General features: G+C 41.7%; 1 protein-coding gene across 3 annotated transcripts in view; it reads left to right on the forward strand.

Annotated features, from left to right (window-relative positions):
• The window catches only part of adgrd1 (adhesion G protein-coupled receptor D1), a 33980-nt gene that overhangs the window by 5968 nt on the left and 8123 nt on the right, over positions 1 to 19889 (forward strand). For 2 of the 3 annotated variants that reach the window (XM_037777435.1, XM_037777437.1), the window contains 9 exons: positions 638 to 705; positions 1206 to 1355; positions 1485 to 1535; positions 3134 to 3260; positions 3601 to 3708; positions 4979 to 5054; positions 5981 to 6122; positions 18284 to 18357; positions 18962 to 19085. In XM_037777435.1, the coding sequence (XP_037633363.1) occupies positions 638 to 705; positions 1206 to 1355; positions 1485 to 1535; positions 3134 to 3260; positions 3601 to 3708; positions 4979 to 5054; positions 5981 to 6122; positions 18284 to 18357; positions 18962 to 19085 (920 nt within the window). The remainder of the gene's footprint in view (positions 1 to 637; positions 706 to 1205; positions 1356 to 1484; positions 1536 to 3133; positions 3261 to 3600; positions 3709 to 4978; positions 5055 to 5980; positions 6123 to 18283; positions 18358 to 18961; positions 19086 to 19889) is intronic. The other variant, XM_037777436.1, reaches the window with a different exon arrangement.

Genomic DNA, 19889 nt, shown 5'->3' on the forward strand with positions numbered 1-19889 from the left:
TGTATGGTAAAAGTACATGAAAACTATTACTGTGCACTTGTTAGAGCTTTAACTGCTCACATTGTATGAAGCATGAAATGCACACTGCCTTGATTTCTTCTCCGGAGTCATTACCAAAAGCAATATATTCCACAGACCATTACCAGACGCAAAGAGCCCGACTGTTATGGTTACAGAAAAATATTTTTATTTCTGCAGAGCACACATATAAAATGTTGCATTGAACCAAAGAAGAGCAGGAATGGTTCAGACTGATACCTCCAATGTACGTCCTTATATGGCCGTTTTCTGGTAGCTAGTTAATGCTGTTTTTATTAAATGACAACAAAGACATAAAATGGATCTTAGCCTTGTACAGAAGCGAATAGCAGAGTAGCATGTGGTTGATTATCCCAGTTTTGTGGAGGTTGTAATCTATCTCCTTTCATAGTCAAGCCTCATAAACTGTAAGCTGTATGGTGATAAAAAACAGCTACATCACAGCGGCCTAGCCAAGTCAGGTTCAACTGAGGATCTATAGTAATAACAAAAATGCTTCTTAAATGAGGATATCCCAACTATAAACTTTAACACAATGTACACTTGTCACCAGTGTGGTTCCTAACACATTGTTAAAAGAGCCCCTTTGTGTTTCTAGGCCAGGCCATAGTTTCTGCCACAACACCCGGAGTCTCCAAAGAAGTCACTTCAACTGCGCCAACACTCGTAAGTTTGTCAAGTCTGACTTTGCAAGGTTAACAAAACAGATGTGATACCTAAATGTAATTGTATAAACTACATATTTGAATCATCATAGCATCCACATTCAAATGGTATGAACAATTTGCATACAGGTTTGGGGACAATGCAAACAGTTAATTTGTTATTGAGCTGTTTTTTCCTTTTGAAGATAGAGGAGCTGGGAAAAAAAGGATATTGAGAGCACATGTGAATAGATTCGTCCTGTTTATTAAGGGGCTTTGGAGGTAGAAAACGGATAAAGAAATAGAAGAAAGTGGAGACAGCTGCTCAACACTACGCACAAAATGGCTCCCTGTAGGGCACTAGGCTGAAAAAGAGCAACACTGAATCACTTGTCCAAAGAGAATTTCCTCGCTCAGGCTATCAGTCACTAAACATCCTGTGTATGTTGGAACTGGGTGCTCCTTCGGAAACCACCTCCTGATAGTAAACTGCATTTGATGCCTGACGTGTTGTCTCCCCAGAGCGCCACTGAAGTGAGTCCTCCTGTCGTCAGCGGTCAGCGTGAGGAGGTCCAAGGCTCCCAGGACCCGGAGTCCCTACCGGTGTTGGGTTTCCTGAAGGCGCTGCCCAATAGGACCATTCCTCACAACACTGCCAACAACCTCACACAGGTCTTGAAGCACAGTCCGCACGCACACACACACACGTTACACTTGCAAAACCAGATCACACATAGACACAATGCCCACCCATGTGCAGATGATGCAACAGTTCCGTGATGTCCATTTTCTTCCATCCAGGCTTTTCTCAAAAGTGTGGAAGAAGTGCTGTCCTCTCCGGGGCTGCCAGAGGTAAATGAGTTCACACTGTTGTTGTGCAATGCTCAAACATGACATAATGCAACATATGCAATTTGGTGAATACTTTAATCCAAGGCACTCAGGGGATCCATGAGTTTGAGATTTTAACGCCGCATATTTTGGCACGAGTGGTGCCAGCAGCAACAACGGCACCTGGCAGTGTACCCACACAGGATTACAGTATGTGGTCAAATACAGTGGTGTAAATTGTATAAGACAGTACTGCTGACTATAAAGTGCTCGGCAACACAATGCTTTGAATGTAAATTTGCAGCCTCCTGTGCTGTACACTCATCCTGGCCAAATCTCAAGGCTCTTGTATTCAAACAGAAGAAAGACATTCTGAGCAAGTGTGTGGTTTCATTACATTTAGTCCTCAGAGCGAGCATGCTTGTTTTTGTAGGAGCAAACTGAAACAGATGTTGACGTATGAGAACGCAAAACTTGGACAGTAGATACAGTGTTCAGTCAAGCCCCTTGTGATTATCGTCTCTGGTCAGATTCATGCTGAGCGTCAGAAAACCTCGGTCTTTATCAAGTTTTTGTATGACTTTTAATCTACACAATTGGCCTGTGTGTTGTTTTCAGTTTTTTTGTATTTGATCTAATTCAATTGAATTAGATCTAAATTAGTCAATTTCTCCTACTGTTACATAGCTTAGCATTATAGCTACATGCTAAAAAGTAGATCAGCATTAAGCTTTAATCCCCTAATCGCCATTTGTAGCCACAGTGGCGGCTGTTACAAAAGTTACGTAGTCTCACTTTAAATGGCAATTTGTTCAAGCTATATTTGATTTGCTAAAGCTAAAGCTCTTTCTTGTTAGTTTATTGATTAAAGGGGCTCGAGCTTTATATTGCACCCCTATAGAGTAGGGTTAGTCGATAGGTTAAAATTTTGCATTTCCAAAACTGTCTGAGAGTATGCCGTATCCCTCTCTGCTCGCTGAGCAGCGGCTGAGCGGTTGTCATTCTTTGGAGGTGGACCATTGAATAAACAAAATAAAATGTCAAACATCCCCCAAAAAAACAACCAGCAATGTTCTAAGCCAATCGCCGATAGCTGATATATTCGTTCAATCTTCCAACCCTACCATAAAGCTGGGGGACTCACAAGAGTTTAAATTGAAGCAAAAAAGGCAGAGATATCGTGACTAGTTAAGCTCCAAAAACAAACATATTTTAGATCAACAACGGTTAGTTTGAAAAAATTTCGGGAGCTTCCAGAGGCGGCGAGTCACACCGGACACCCCTGATTTGCATAAAGTAGCCTGGACCTCAACTTTGTGCAAATTAGGAGCAGGCAACATGTTGGTCCATCTCTCGAAATGCTACGCTACCAGAATGCATTGCTGAGAAGTACTCCTTGTGACAAGTAAATTGACCTTTGTGTGTAAAATTGGTAGAATGCCCCTTTAACCTGACCTATTTTATATTTGTAAATTGAACCTGGGAAGAAAAATTCTAAATTTTAGAAATCATTCTAAAGATATGACCCCATTCAACAGGTTAGCATGAAGCAAAGCTGGACATTGAAAGCAGCGACTGTGCATTGATTGTGAACATTTTTCTGTTGGGTCATTGTTAAGCAGCAGTCCAGTCCTGTGGTCAGTGGTCTGATCGAAACCGTGGACAGAGTGATGGAACACATGGTGACTAACCTGGAGCCCAGCCCGAACTCCCTCATCTCCTTGGGTGGAACATCTTTTGTTGCAGGTCAGTATGCTGTCAGCTCTCCATAAGGTGACTCACTGTTTGTAGTTTGTGTGCTCGGGTAGAAGGACATGGAGCGTCAAACTGACATCATTAGTTTTCTTATTATTCAGAGGACATATGCGGGTCAGAAAAGCAGAGGTCAAACCCCCTCCACTTTGCCTCTCAGGGGTCTTTTTTTGCATAATATTTTGTTTGCCACTAAGCTTGCTTGTGTCTTTCTCCCAAGGGTGGCTTCACATCTTTAATCCACCCCTGATGAAGCAGATCTGGGTCTTGTTGCTTGCCTCTCAGTCTGTTTTTCACAACACTTCTCACTTTTTCTAACCTCTGACCCCCACAGATTACTCTCTGATGAAATTCCCGCAGAACTACGACCTGTCACATTACCGCTTCCCCACGCAAGGCAAGAGTTACATCTCCGTGCCTGGAGAGGCTTTCACCATGCAGTGTAAGTACAGACGTTCAGTGACATGTCTTGAGTGGTGTATGAAGTAGCAGACCTGTCCTAGCTTGAGGGTTCTCTGTATAAAAAGCTTCTCTAGGTTGAGTGTGAATACTGCACATTAGTCGTGGTCTGATTCTGCCAAGAGAAAATTGTCCAGCTGGGAGGCTCTTGTTATTTGTTAGTAATTTATTATACTAAGATTTAAGGCTGCTAACACAGCATACAGAGTAGGACAGGAGTGCCATGAGAGCTTTTGTGTGACTTTATGGTGTGCCGTAGAAATCCAGCTATGACTTTAATGTTGGCAGTTACCCTTTTTATTCAAAACAGAAAGAATGAGAGAGCGAGCACTTTTTCTCCACTTTCCTCTGTCATTAAAAAGAATGGACTCACATAGCGGAGTGAGGGAGAGCAGTAATTACGGTGGGCATTAAAACTCTGCTTGTTTGACTTTGCGTTCAGGTCAGATTCCCTTGGCTCCACCTGGCTGCTACATGCACTGTGTTGCCATACGATCACTGGAATAAACCGTTTTAATAATTAATTAAAGGATTGTTATCAGAAATGGAGTATATGTTATTGCTTGACACATTAGAGCCAGGACCAAATTAACTCATAGCTGTGAATACCTGGCTGTATGAAATGCTCCAAGGGGAGGTTTTATAACCCAATTAGCATGCTACACATTGGTGTGTTTGGATACTTTATTATATTTTTCCTTATTCTCTCTCTTTCTTAGGAGAGTTGTACAAGCCACCTTGAGATCTCTTATGGGACTTGCTGGGGGGGCATTGTGTCGAAATCATTTTTTGGAAGGTTAAAAACTCTCCCGCAGCATATACACCGCACATTTGTTTGACATCAGCGAGCTTTTGTTGTCACAGTCAGCGGGGCCCGGGTAGAGGGCCTTTGAAAGGAGGAACAGGACCATTAAGGATTTCCTCCGGTTTTATTGTTTATCTTGCAGTATTGAGGTGGGGCCGAGCTGGATGATAGGTCAGATTAGGGGAGGGGGACCAGACCTCCTGCTCTCACGGTGAAGTCATGCAGAGGTTTCATAAGATTTCCCAACATCCACGTGGTTTGCGGCCCTCTCCCTTTCACCCTTGTGCGAGCGCACGGCCGTCCTATTAGCCTGCCGGTGCCAGCGTGCGGCGGCAAGGCAGCGTTAATTAACTTCCCTTCTTTGTGAGCATTTTAGCAGCACTGCATTACATTCCCAGCCCGCCGCCCAGGTTGCTCAACCACTGTGTGTTGTCTTACTTTTCCTCAGCTCAAACCACCATCGTTGGCCTCTTCTACCACAACATGCACAACTACTACAAAGAGATCAGCCCCGTCAAGACGAGGTAAGAGGACGGGACAACGCCCAATGTGAAAAGTCAGATAAACGGACCGTGCATATTTTTGTTAATCCAGTCCAATCTTACCACGTTGGTTTTGGCCGGGGGTTTTATCTAGGAAAATAAATCCTAAACAAAGTTGTTCAAGCCATTCAACAACAAAAAATCCGGCTTCTCTCTTTGTACTTCCTGTGCGGGGGAATCAAGTACTCTGGCTGTAATGCGCCCCTGCTTCCTGAACCACAGGACAACTGATGCCTGGGGCCAGGGCCTTATCTGTCCTCTCGCTTATCTCTCATCTCACCACTCAACCTCCACTGACTGATACACCCTGCTATTAGCTCTTCATATCCCCCCCCCCCCCCCCGGTTATTGTCTCATCATCACTGGACCAGTTTGTTCCACTTGTGCTACAATGTTTATTTTCACCAAACCTGATATAACAGCGATTAAGCAACCTGTTTTTCCCACTTTATACGTACAAAATGTACAAATGCACAAACATCTTGTACGTACAAGATGTTTGTGCCTGAATATGGCTCTCCCATTGGCCGGCTACTCTGTGGGTGAGAATGTCCCCTCTGTATCATGATAGAGAGGTGATGCTTGTATGATCCCAATGTCACATATCAGATTGCCTCGAAAAACGATGCAGTGCCGCTGCTTGTCAGTGGGATTAATTATATAGACAGATGATCAAGTCCCACTTAAATGCTACTGCTCTGGGCTTGTGTGCAACACGTATGTGTTGATTTGAGCACCACATTAAAGTGTTTTTTTCCTGATATATCTGTATTTGTTAATGTCTCTCTTGACCTTCTTTTTTCTGTCTCTTTCTTTTGTATTTGTATCTGTGACTCTGCTTCTATTTCTTCTTGTCACGCTGCCTTTCTTTTCTTACATTCTCTGAATCTCTCTGTTTTGTCTCTTAGGATAAACGAAGCTTCTGATTACAAGGATCACAAGATCCAGGTAGCAAGCAGTCTGATCTCTCTGAAAGTGGAGCCTTCGCCGGCCCTGTCGATCAACCTCTCTGGAGCGCCACTCATCAAGATCGTCCTCACCCACATCCTGGTAAGAATCGACCCGTTACAATGTCCCAGTTTCTTTATTTACTTTCTGTGTGAGTCAGTCATACTGGGAAAATTGAGTGCTTTTCCAGTTGGCGGGCGCAGTTGTTGGGTGTGGGACACCCACCTTATCAGAGAAATGAGGGCTATGGTTTTGCATGTGGCTACAGTAGCCGGATCCCCCCCCATATGAAATCCATCAGCTCTATTTTTGGCCTTCACTTATGTTAGAAGATGAGTGTCTATCACTGACCGAGGCTTTTGCAGCTGGGCACCCACCACCAGCACAAAGAATGAAGCCTATTTTGGTTTTCATTAGCCTGCCTCGCGGAGCATGTGGCTTCCAGAACGCAAACTGATTATGGACATTTGAACGGCAGACTTAGGGCCCTTTGAAGGGGGAACAATAACTTTCTTTTATGAACAACATATTTTTCCTTTTCTGCTTTATGGCAGGAGCTGTGCCAGTTTTCCATGGGAAATGCAGTTGAAACTCATCATGAAAATTAAAAAATGTGTATCGCATTAGCTTGCTTCCCTGTAAAGTCCGAAATGTGGCTTCACAGCCATGTATATTTATTTATTTATTTATTTATGCACATTAACAGGATTTTGAAGCCATTCTTTTCATCTAAATGAATTGTGTTAATAGCCCACAATGCTATCATACAATGGCATTAATGAGGCAGTTGTCTAAACCTCCAAGAATGTGGTTCTGCTTAATTTAAAGTCCTACAATAATTATTCACTTTCTATTGAAGTGAACTACCAATACATGTTTTTTTCTCTCCTCACTCCTAAGAGCACAAATGAAAGCCATGCAGCTCCATGAAACCATGGTAATATTGCTTTGTTTGCCTTCATTTTCCCTGACGAAATAAATGTTTATGCTGCAATCATCTGGCTTGGTTCCCGTGACAATGATTACTGTGTTTGTTTTAGCAGACACCATGGGAGAAGGTTTATAATCTCCTTTGTTATGGGAGTGCTGGAGATGCTCACCAGCTCTGCTGTCTGTTGAGTCAAGGTGTTTCTATTTTGGCTGGATGCCTTTACCTCTGATGTAAGGATAAATCAGGTCTCTTACATTCTTTCCCCTCTACCCCATTACAAATAAGAGGTTATACTTATTACTAACACGTACTGATTGGATTGCACCATGCCAGCATATTTCAACTTAATTTAGGTTGCATAGCTTGGACGATGATTTTTATTTAGGAGCTGCATCGTAATTTGGCACACGGCTCTTTTGGCCGTGATCGCGTCCAGAAAAAGGGTTGTTTTGCTACAACTGCTTCGCTGCGCAGACTTTTTTGTTGGATTCAGTCAAAAAAACGACTATTTTTGGAGTTTTAATGTCTTTGGCAGCTGGCGGATACTTATCACCTCCCTAGCTTGGAGGCAGGGAGGGCGGCTCACACATTATGAGGTCGACCTTTCCCGTCATTGTTTATGTCGCTCTTTACTGTGTGCACAAGTTAAACCTCAAAGATGTCTTCTCACGGCACCAGTTCAGTGGCCGAGAGTAAGTGATTTGCAACTGACCTCTCTGTTTATCCCCAGAGAGTAGACAAACACCCAGTGACTTCATTAAAAGCTAGCGGGGGGGACTGAGTGTTTCTGAAGCAGAAATGTGTCCGCTTCCTCATCTGTCTTCTCTTGCTGTCATGGTAACAACAAGTCCTGAGCTCCATCTCTTGTTCTGTACAAACAGTCACCTACTGTCATGGCTCGGACCCAAATGTCATCTGTTTTCTTTATCTGACACCTGCCATGATAAAATGTATCGTACAGTGGATTGATGGAGTCAACGACTTGAGAAGAACCTTGTGCCATGGCAGGTACCGCTCACTGAAGGTCAAAGCCATGCGTTTAGTGTCAGAGTGACCTTGCAGTCTTGATTGATGCCCTCTGAGTACAACAGCCTGGTGAGGTCACTCCATTCCCAGCTGACTCAGTCAGCTTACGTGGCACGGAGCGGGTTTGATACCCAGACAAGGTGTTATCAAGACTGCCGGAGGCCCACATGCTTTCTCACGCCATTCGGCTGCGGTGTTGATTGGACCCTGGCTCCATCAGTGATTTATTACTTCTGTCCGACTCCAGGTTCAGTTTGAGAGAGGAAGAAGGGGAGAAAAGGGAGGGTGGGAGGCATCGGTGGGACCGTAGTTAAACATTAATACAAAAGGCCGACACCTCCTCCCTGTCCTCTTCTTCTGTCAAAGCATCACGCTGATGGTATGAAGTGAATGAATGGAAAGATTGGTTTCATGAGCGAAGTGGATTTATAGGGTCAAAACTGAGAGGATTTAAAAAACAGATTTTGACAAGCCGGCCTGACTTTACGGGCTTATAAAGCAATGTGTTAGGTTGGCGGCTCCGTAAGAAGGGCCAAGGCGAAAGGGTGGAACTGGGTGGCAGCACTGGTGGCCTCTGTCTGTCCCTCAATTCACTTATATTTCATTGCATTTGTGATGTAATGTAGAACTACGAATCATTAACTTCAAAGAAATTGTTCAACATCTTTTTATTTGCTAGCAGCTGGTTAGCATAGCTTAGCTTAAAGACTGGAAACAGGAGGGAACAGCTAGAAAGGCTCTGTCCAAAGCAAACCAAAACAAAATCTGCACACCAGCACCTCTTAAACTCACTAATTAACACCTTTGTATCAATTTACAACCCGGTATCATGCCATATCGTGTAATAGACCTGCCTGTCCACCAGAGGATAGCGTGTCACTGTCATGTTTTGCCTCGCCGAGGTGTGAACATTGCACGCGTGTATGAAGGTGCAGTACCAGCAGGGGGCAACAAAACCACTTAGTTAGGTTTAGGAAAAACATCATGGTTGGCCTTAAAATAAGTACTTAATCTAAGTACAATACGTCCAGAAACAATGCAACAGAAGTGCCGAAAACATGTCACAAACGTCACTAACGTAACTTACAAAACAACTTCTCGAACACCGATATCCTGGTTGAAAGTCCTGTGTTTGTTGGACCCATCCGTCTCCCCGCCCACCATATGCTGTCTTTATCATTTTTCATTCTACGTCACTAGCTCTGAGCGTAGCCAAATTATGCTGATGTGTTTACATTGCAGTCAGTACAGACTACACGGCGTACAAATGACACCCCAAAAGCAAGAACGGCCCTCTTACCGCAAGCTTTTGCTTTGCGCCTTATTGTGTCATTTACACGCCTTTTCATGTGCCATGTCACCATGTGCTGGACAATTTCGTGGCTAGCTGTTTTCCCCTGTTTCCAGTATTGTGGGCTAAGCTAAGCTAACTGGCTGCTCGCTGTAGCCTTATATTCAACAGACTAACAAAAAAAAAAATTCTTGACACACTAGAAATTAAGAACTTGATTAGTGAATATATCAAACTGACTCAAGTGACTTCACCATTACTCTGTCTGTTCAAATATCCACCAAGTGACTGGACAAGAAACTATTAGTGACTAAGTCATCCATTAAACTGTATCCATCGGCTCCCTCCCATAATTTAACGAACATGAAAGAGAGTTTGGTGGGAAGGGAGTAAAGAGGTCAGGGGCTGAAGGGGAAACTGGGTGGCTCATGTTTACAAAGACGTCTAGACTTGTTGGAGCTGGTGGATCAATTGTTCAGCAACTTTAAAAATAAACACGCAAAGGTTATTTAACACTTTCTGATAACCATGCTGTTAATTGTGTATGCCATTGCTGGTATCAGTCCTTTCTGCCACAATAATAAGCGCTCTATATTGCCAGTCTTTTTATAACTCTCAGCACACGCCCAGCTTAGACCTTGTGGTCGAAATCTCTCCTCCGTCTCTCTCTCTCTCTCTCTCTCTCTCTCCCAACCACCCACACCCATCCATACACCAACACACATACAAACACAAGCTGCGGGAGCCAACATACTGATCAATCACAGATGGAGGTCTGGCTATTGCTATTCCTCGCTTGCCAAAAGATTTAGAGTCTCTCTTTACGGCCCCTCCCATTCAGCACCCCTTTTCTATCACCACTCAAACCTCGCGACCACCACCTCTCTCAAGTGTTGAATGGAGCAGCGCTCGAGCCCAGAAGAAAGTAGAAAAAGGTCACGATTCTGTCTGTATGATTCTTTATATGGCCTCAGATAATAAGAAGAAGAAATTCAAAACCTGTTATTGTCCATCCTTTGTAAACGTGTGACAACGCATGGGAAATTCAACTCTGTGAATGTGTAGAGCATTTTTGAGTATATCTAAATAAAATTTGTGAAAATTATATCAATCGCAAGGTTATACAAAGACAAAAAGAACTGCTTTTGCAGGGTATCTGCAAGTCTTTAACACTCTTAAAACACACTTAATTTAGTTCACTTTAAAAAAAAAAAGGCTTTAGGAGGTATTCAAATGTTAGTAATGTTAGTTGTAAAATGTTTTTGTATCCCGCTGTCGGGAGACGTTACATCATTATAAACTAAAATTGGGATTGTTGGGACAATGGATTGTGCGTGCAGGAGATTGTTCCCTCTTTGTTTATGGATTTTCAGTTAGCATCATTAGACCCATAGTACAATGGTTTTCAAAGTGGGGTCCGAGAACCCCCAGGGTTCCTTTAAGGGGTTCCAGGGGGTCCCCAGCAAAAAGGGGAATCATTTATTTTCACTGTAAGTCCATACATAAGTAACACAATGACAGAATCTACGACTATTTTGGTCATGGGTTTCATCCACTTTCTGTAATAAATCATGTAAAAGCAAGAATCCTATCAGATGGGGGACCCTCAGACAAAATCTTGTCCCCAAATGGGGGTCCGTGGTCTAATTTGTGTCAGTTTAGGGGTCTTTGATGTGAAAAAGTTTGGGAACCACTGCTATAGCATACTACTAGCTATAGTAGCTAGGAAGCTCATTGTCTCATAAAGGGTAAATGTTCATTTTAGCAAAAACTTTTAATTAGTTAATTTAAATAAATGAATCATTTTTCATTTGGTTAATTCCTCCAAACATATTCCGCTGCTTCTCCAGTCCAGAGTCCAGGTCGCGTTCATTTGAATAATTATACTATTAGGAATTATTGTTATATAGGCTACTGCTTGAAAATACTAAAACAAATGTGAAATGGTAATTTGGAAAGAGTAGTATATTAACCGAATAGTTGATCATCAGAAAACTCCTCTGCAACATTTTTGATTATCAATCAATCGTTTAAGTAAGTTTTCAAACAGAAAAGCCAAAAAATCAATGGTTCCTGCTTCTCAGATGTGAGAATATTCAATTTTTCTATATCTTATCTGAAATGAAATTGAAAATCTCAATATTAATATTAAAAGATAAGAAAGTACAAGTACATTTTTCTCAAAAACTAAAATTTAAAGTGCAAATTTTGTCCCTGTTTTTGACTGTAAAAGCACAACAAAATTCATACTTGTAACTTTGTTCATGTGTAAGCTCAGTGTCACACACACAGTGTGGGAACTTTGAGTTTCACCATTTTCTGCTTTATGTCTGCATTCAGATATTAACAAAAGCAATGTTTCTGTGTGTAACCTCACTAGTGTTGATCAACTTTGTGCATATATTTTATTTTTACAAATTATCTACAACTAAAAATTTTACATAGGGCGCTATACAACCAGGATTTCAAATTATCACTGAACATCATCAGCTAAAAATCTAAATTTATTTGATCTCATACATTTCCTAAGTTCAAACATCTCTGCAAAGGCTCAAAATGTAGCGCTCAACATACAAATGCAAACATGTTCCTACAGAAACAGGCCAGAAACCAGAGAAATGTTACTGTGGCCTCTTACGAAATCCTGTGGGAACAGATCGGTCCATGCATGGAGAACGTCTCCCGTTGTCCTGTGAGTTTACCCCTAAAAGTCATTTGTTATTTTTAGCAATTAATAGACACAGTACATTGTTTCTGTGAACATCCACCGCTCACCTTATCAAAAACGACTCTGCCATTTCTGTTTGTTTGTTTTTAAATTGTCCCCAGTTTTCCTCACACCCTGCGTACCTATCAACACGCCTCATAGTTTCCGGTGTCTACCTCAGAGACTGAGCTGAGACCACAGCTGCATGTCTTATTACATTTCCCCTTAAGGCATGATCTCACTCAAGGCCAGTTGTGTTTTGCTGCATGGACTCAGATTGTTACTCCACATGCTGTATGTGGACAAGTCTGCTCTCTGACTGAAAAGCCCTGGGATAAGTGAGATCTATGCTCCATCAGAGCCGCAGGTTGTGTCAGTGTGATGCTTTTATATGTTGACCTTAAGGTGGTTCAACGGGCAGGTTTTCCTCAAACTCCAGGTCAAGGTTTGAGCTGTGGTTGGTCTTTTTGAGTCTGCTGGACTGGGTAGTGTTACGCCATACCTTGGTATGCTTTTCCCAGACATACTGCAATAAAGCGTTTCCTTCCCTTACTAAATTTAAGAGCAGTCAATGTGGCTTTTTGGAAATGCATGCATGGCCTCTCTGTTGTTATGCAGAACAATTTAGCCATTGTCAAAACCTGGCATTACAACTTAGCCAGCCTTTCTGTTGACTCATATTTTAACTTTCACCTACTGTACACCTCCACAAAAGCAGAAGATGATGGTAGCTTTAAATAATGTTTTGTCATTATGTAAAGTGTGACTGACTGAGTTTTAATGCCGGTATGAGCCCTGCTGACAGCTGCTCTGTTAAAAATTGATATCTATACCAAATGCAGAAAGAGCAGCAATCCAAATTACACCCTGGCTCTCTGTGCGCTCAAATATTTGGAACGTTTGAGGGAAAAGCAGAAGATCGCTTACTTATTCACTCACACTGTTGTGTCATATTTTTCCCTGCTTTTTTAAATTTAGCACAACCAAAGCCTGTATTTAGACTTCTTTGCTCTTTTGCTCTTGTGGCGGCATATTCTTGTACCAGTGCTGGATGGAATGAGTGGGTGGTGTGCGCAGGACTTTTTTTTTACAAGTGATATTTCATATTTATTCAAGGTCCACTCACTAGCCCTTTTATGTAGCGTTCAACTGCATCTCATGTTCTCAAGCTAATATCAAGCTCTGGAAAAAGCTAGTAAATGGGACAAAAACTAATGACTTTATTATTTTAAACTTCTGTTTCCAAACTAAGGTCAAGATTTAGCCTTCGTCTTCAATTTTCCATATTCTTTCAATTAGAACTCGGATCAGATTTGATTAATTTCATTGTCCACTTTAACTGAAATGGGATTTTTTTAGGGCTGTCAAAATTAACGCGATAATAACGCGTTAACACAAATTCATTTTAACGCCACTAATTTCTTTAAGGCACTAACACCAATTGATCTTTAGGAGGTTGTAACGGGCTCAGTTCTAAAGCTAGAGTGAAGATACTGACATCATATGAAACTAGAAAAACCTGAAGAATCCATTGGTACCAACCACGTCATACTAGCTTGTCGTGAAGGAGGTAGAATAACGCTCCAAACTGACGCTAAATTGTGGTGAGGAAAAACTGTCATGGCCATTTTCAAAGGGGTCCCTTGACTTCTGACCTCAAGATATGTGAATGAAAATGGGTTCTCTGGGTACCCACGAGTCTCCCCTTTACAGGCATGCCCACTTTATGATAATCACATGCAGTTTGGGGCAAGTCATAGTCAAGTCAGCACACTGACACACTGGCAGCTGTTGTTGCCTGTTGGGCTTGAGTTTTCCATGTTATGATTTAAGCATATTTCTTATGCTAAATACAGTACCTGTGAGGGTTTCTGGACAATATCTGTCATTGTTTTGTGTTGTTAATTTATTTCCAATAATAGATATATACTTATGTTTGCATAAAGCAAGCATATTTGCCCACTCCCATGTTGATAAGAGTATTTAATACTTGACAAATCTCCCTTTAAGATACATTTTGAACAGATAAAAAATGTGTAATTAATTCATTAATTAAATATTTGAATTAATTGACAGCCCTAATTTTTTATATATCTCCAGTTATCAGTAGGCCATTGTTGAATTGGTTGCACTACAGCATACTATACTGTACACAATAATAGGAGTGTAAGAAAATATTGATACACTTGAGTATCGAGATATTATGTTTGGGATACTGCATTGATTCTCTAAAACACTATCTATTTTACATGCAAAGATTCGTGGCAGACTGTGGCTCTGATTGCACAAAAAGTAGTACTATGATGTTGGATGTTACGGGGACTGGGAATGTAAATGCAAATGTAGATCCCCCTGTTCTGATTGCATACTGTAAAGAATGCTAACTTTTTTAACTAATGAATGTTTTCCTAAAACTAGATTTTAAAAAATCGCAATATATCACCATGTTACAGTATCCCAATATATTGAATCGTAACCCCTGTATCATGATACGGATACGTATCATATCGCCAGATTCTTGCCAATACACATCCCGACACAATAATGATAATTTTGAAAAGTAATTACAATTAGTTATTACTATATCAGTTACAATACATATGGTGAATACAGAGCTGCAAGTCAACCAGTTTTACTTCAGTAAACAATCAATTTTTTGGGGTTGTATTTTATCAGCACTAGGCGGTCTGTTTCGAATTGACTGTTGGAACAAGGACGATGGGTGGCGTATTAGCTTTCTCCATCTTTTCTTTATTTGCGCCTTGCCTGAGAACCAGCTGTCAATAGCTAAGATTTAGATTAGCCCGGAGTTGCCCGATCTCTTGGGATTTGCAGTGACATATGCTGTCGCTATTTGCTGAAGCTAGCTCAACCACAGCTTGGCATCGGCTTCCAGCTCTGCCAGTCATGGGAGGTCTCAAATGCACCACAGAGGACAGAGAAGCTCGCATTTATACAAATTGCTGGGCTCTGTGTGTCATCTGCGACTTAAATGCTTTTGTGATGCGTGAGAGTGTTTATTTTCATCCCTCATCGCTTTATCCAACGAGCTCAACGCGGTCGTAAAACAGCGAAAGGACGAGGCGTGCTTCGGGCTAGAGGGCTATACACCTCAGACGGCAGCCAGGGGCTCTGATGCTGATGTTGAAGGCCTTTTGCTCCCAAGCACAATTAATGGTGTGGTGGTATAAACGGCTGGTAGGGGTGTGTTGCAATTAGCAAGTCATCAGGAGGTACCATTAAATATCTATTATGTAAACACTATCATATTATATGGTATGATGATGACATGGCAGCTAAGAGTGTTTGTTCCCTCCAAAAGAGTTGCATCATGAGTTTCAGTTGTTATACCCCCCTGCAGCTGTTTCAGCTGAAATATGAGTTAATAACAGCCAAGACTTGCTCCATGTATTAGAGCTGCCAGTGGTGGAAAGTAATTAAGTGCATTTACTCTAGTATCATACTTAAAGGATCAGTGTGTTGGATTTAGGGGGATGTATTGGCAGAAGTGGAGTATATTATTCATAACTATGTTTTCATTAGTGTACAATCAGCTGAAACTAAGAATAGCTGTGTTTTTGGTAGCTTAGAATGAGCCGTTTATATCTAGATATATCCTCTTCATGGAGTCCGCCATGTTGCACAGCCACGTTTCTACAGTAGCCCAGAATGGACAAACCAAACACTGGTCACCTCTAGTGAGGGACTGTCACGGTTTTACGTTACCTGAAGGCCACCGTAGTTCTCACGCTTGGAAAGGGAGGAGTGAGTGGAGTATATTCAGTTGGTTGCAATCTGCAAGTGCTCCACTAGATGCCACTAAATCCTACACACTGGTTCTTTAAGTACAATTTGGAAGTACTTGTTCTTGTCCATTTAACTTTCTACTTTAACTCCACTACATTTCAGAGGGAAATATATAGTAAAATACATATATTTTACAACCTACTTTTAATACATCTTTAAACCAGTGGTTCCTTTTTGGCTTGTGACCCCTTACAAAGGAAATCAGTGTCTAGTTGGGGCCAGTTCCACCAGAGTGATTTCCAACCTTTAAACTTAGATTTATCTTGTGATCCCTTGGAGGAGGCCTGACCCCTAGGTTGGGAACCACTGCAATAAACTACCCTACATGTATATAAAATAGTTACCAGCTTGAAATGGTGAAATGATGCATTACTATTAACTATCTAATAATGTCATACAGTATATGATAATACATCGGTCACAGGGGGAATTGCATGGATTATGATTTCAGGACATTTATTTGTAATGTATTATTTTTACATTGTTAAGTACAAGTATCTGAAATACATCTTCCTCCACTGATATTTGCTGGTGAATCTGGAAATTAAAGATTTTTGACAGTTTTGTATTTAACTACCTTGGAGGTGGAGTTGTGGTTAAAGTAAGCTCTGTAGATGGAGTTGTGGTTGACAGCTGCACCAAGTGTGACATAGAGACACTGAAGAATCAGGAACACCTTGACTCTCTATGATTTATCAGCCTCTCTCTCTCTGACCCTTCTCCTCTATCAGCCTGTCACTCTGTATCACTCTGCTGTCACTAGCTTTCACTCTCTTCTTCCCTGTCTTCCTCTCCACGTCTGTTCTCCTTACGAGGCTCAAAGTGATTTCCAAGGCGGTGTTTGCTGGCCTTCTGTTGTTAATAAAGACTTGGAGCGGCAGCTCCAGTCTTGGCTGGTGGCTGAGGCCTCGGGGCACCGAGGGAACAACGGCGTGAGCGCAAAGCTCGGCCAGATCTCCGAGTGCATTTTAACACTCACCAATGGCTTTCAGGTTCCTGCATCTCTCCTCAGATATCAACTGGAAAACACACGCTGGGTGAACCACAAACAAACAGTTGCTAGAGAGGAAGCATGGCCAAACAGCGCTCTTTACATATGTGATGGTCTGTTAGCCAATGTATATTTTAGCTTGCGTCTGGTACGTCCCATGGTTTGATAATGATGGATTGTTTCCCATGAGCCAGGGTTTACATTTGTGCTTAATGTGGATAATTAGTCTTCCTTCATTGCACAGGAACATTAAAGGTTCAGTGATTGTAGAGAGCAAATACGACACTGTAAAGCAAGTCTTACACTTTGCCAATTACAGTTTGTCTCTCTGCCATCTGCTTTCATTTACACCCAACAAGCAGTATGACTTATTAAAGCTCACAGGGGATCATTAAATTCACCCACAGGGTTGCTTGCAGCTCCTCAAAGCTGGCCGCCGGCTTGTGATGACGGGGTGCATTTATGGTGCTCTGCATGGTTCTTGGACCCAATGTGCTTGCCTTGCTCTAATGGGCCACATGAATATCCATCCATCGCATTCGACTCGAGGGTCACAATACATGATGACTGAAGAGCCGCATGTGCGAAACAGACAGAATGAGAGCAACGTTTGGTTACGCAACAAAGTCGACGTATTGTGCTATGCTTTGTAATATGAATCACTGAGCCTATGGGCCAGGAAACAGACAGCCCTGAGTGTCAGTTTCACTCTCGCTCTCACTTTTTCCAGAAGGAAATAGTGCAGACACAGTCCATCTAATCATACACTTATTCAGTCTGAGAGAGAGTCGAGGCTTGGGGAGTGAGAAGAGGTGTGCAGTCTCTCAGTATATACACCCAACCTGCCAATGGAAGTGTTGTTTTCTTCAGATGACAGATTGAGGAGGGTAGTGGTTTGACCTGAAACCAGGGCCAAGCCCCAATTACTGCATTCTTGCAATGTGGCCATTAGCTCACTGTCTCCAGGGACTCCAAATCTCATATTAAGGAATGACACGGAAAAAGTGAGTTATAATCAAATAAGATTCTTGAGGACTGCAGGGATTTTCGCTCAGCGTAATAATCACCTTTGCTGTGTTGATCTGCGTCTTGTCTGTCTTTTAGTATGATCTCAGACCTCTTTAGCTGAAGTCTTCTTTCATTGGCATTTAAGCACAGATTAAGGGGTTTTCATTTTGTATCAAAAGCAACATTAATAAAAGTGGTTTTCCACTCTTTAGATACAAAAGCAAACTGCACAGTATTTTTAGCCTTTTAATACATCAAGATCTGAAGCTTCTGCATATGGATGGAAAGAAAGCCAAAGAGCGTAAAGGAAGGAATGCTGCCAATTCGTGTCTAGAGTGTTCCATGTCGTCTTCTTGATCAAAGCACATTTTCCAGACAGATTGCGCTGAGTTTTGCATGTAACTTAATGAGCCAGCACATTCCAAAAGCGAATATTTTCCTATATCTATATCTGTACTTTTCTCTCGCAATTAAAGATCTCAATTTTATTTGATTTTTTCAGACTAAAGAGCAGCAAGAGCAAGTCCTGAATCAGAGCAACAAAGTCTTCCTCTACTGCGCCTTCTTGGATTACAGGTGGGTCTGTGTTCGTGATTTAGATGCAGCACGTCTCAATTACTCATTCAGATGTAGAGCCAAAGAGATTTTTATCTTGATTGTCGACCCTTTGCATTTTCTTCACTCAAGTCTTAAAGGCTTTAAATCACAAGTAATGACCAATGATTTGGAAAAGGTGTATTTCCCTTTTGTCATTCAGATTGAAAGCAGCCGGTGTTACATGTGTTTCTGTTTCAGTTTGGTGTATCTTTGTAAAGAAAACATGGTGATCTGATAAGTAGAGCCAAAACGCTATTTATAAAGCATAAATCATAAAAGGGAGTGTGTTTTAGTTGGATTCAAAGGCTTCCTCTCCTTACTCCCCTTTGCCCTGAAGCTCAAGAAAAAAATGTGAATTATATGATTGCCCTGTCAGATTACCCTGGGAAGTACAGAAAAAAAGATTATCTGTGTGCCACCCACAGCGGATCATGTCGAGTGATCCTTGCCAGCAGTGTTTCTATAAAAAACCTGGTCTGTTTTTTCCTGTCTGTTTGCTCTTCATGCATCTTTATATTTATATATTTATATATCTCTGAGTACATTGTCTCTGTAAATAATACCTTATTGTCATCTTTTTCAGTTCAAAGGAGGGAGTATGGTCCAACAAAGGTTGTGTTCGCTCAGATGGAAACATGACGTACTCTGTGTGTTTGTGCAACCACCTCACCAACTTTGCCATACTCATGCAAGTGGTGCCCTTAAAGGTAGGACTTTTGAGCTACTCTGTAAAGCTACTCTAATTATAATTTTTTTCATATTAACAAGGCAGCTGTTTTCAGTGAAAAAAATCGGATAAACCTCCTGCCTAGCACCAAACAGCAGACAGGCAAAGTTAGCAACTAGCTGGCGAACATAGTGGAGCATTTTGCAGCTAAAGAGAAAGATATTCCCCTCAGGAGTTGGCGGAGACTAAAACAGAGCTAAAAAGAGAGTGGGCTTCATTTTCCCCCAGAGACACTGCTGCTTTAAATGAATACTTATTTTGCTCCATAACAGTCGGATATGTAATAGACAACAGTTCTCTAACATGTTAGCCATGTCACCTTCATGAGGTGATAACGCAGTATGTCAACGTTGTGTTTTCAGCTTCCCCAAGTGGCCAAATGTGAATTATTGTAGGTTTAACATTACTTTTTTAGACAGAAGACATTGTGATATGTCACACTAGGAAAAGTACTGCTATTAAGAGAGCTGAATACGATACCACCTCTCAGCCTTGCTGTGTCCCTGTTGCCACTCAAGGTGGTAAATGGTTAATGGACTTGCATTTCTATAGCGCCTTTCTAGTCTTCTGACCAGTAAAAGCGCTTTTACACTACATGTCAGCATTCACACATTCATACACTGATGGCAGAGGCAGATCTAATCTAAATACTCATTCACACATCGATTCGGGAGCAATTTTGGGCAAAGTATCTTGCTCAAGGACGCTTCGACATGTTGACTGGAGGAATTGGGATTGAATCGGTGACCTTCCGATTGGTAGGTGACCCGCTCTACCTCTTAGC

This window comes from Sebastes umbrosus, chromosome 8 (genome assembly GCF_015220745.1).
Source record: "Sebastes umbrosus isolate fSebUmb1 chromosome 8, fSebUmb1.pri, whole genome shotgun sequence".
Classification (NCBI taxonomy): Eukaryota; Metazoa; Chordata; class Actinopteri; order Perciformes; family Sebastidae; genus Sebastes; species Sebastes umbrosus.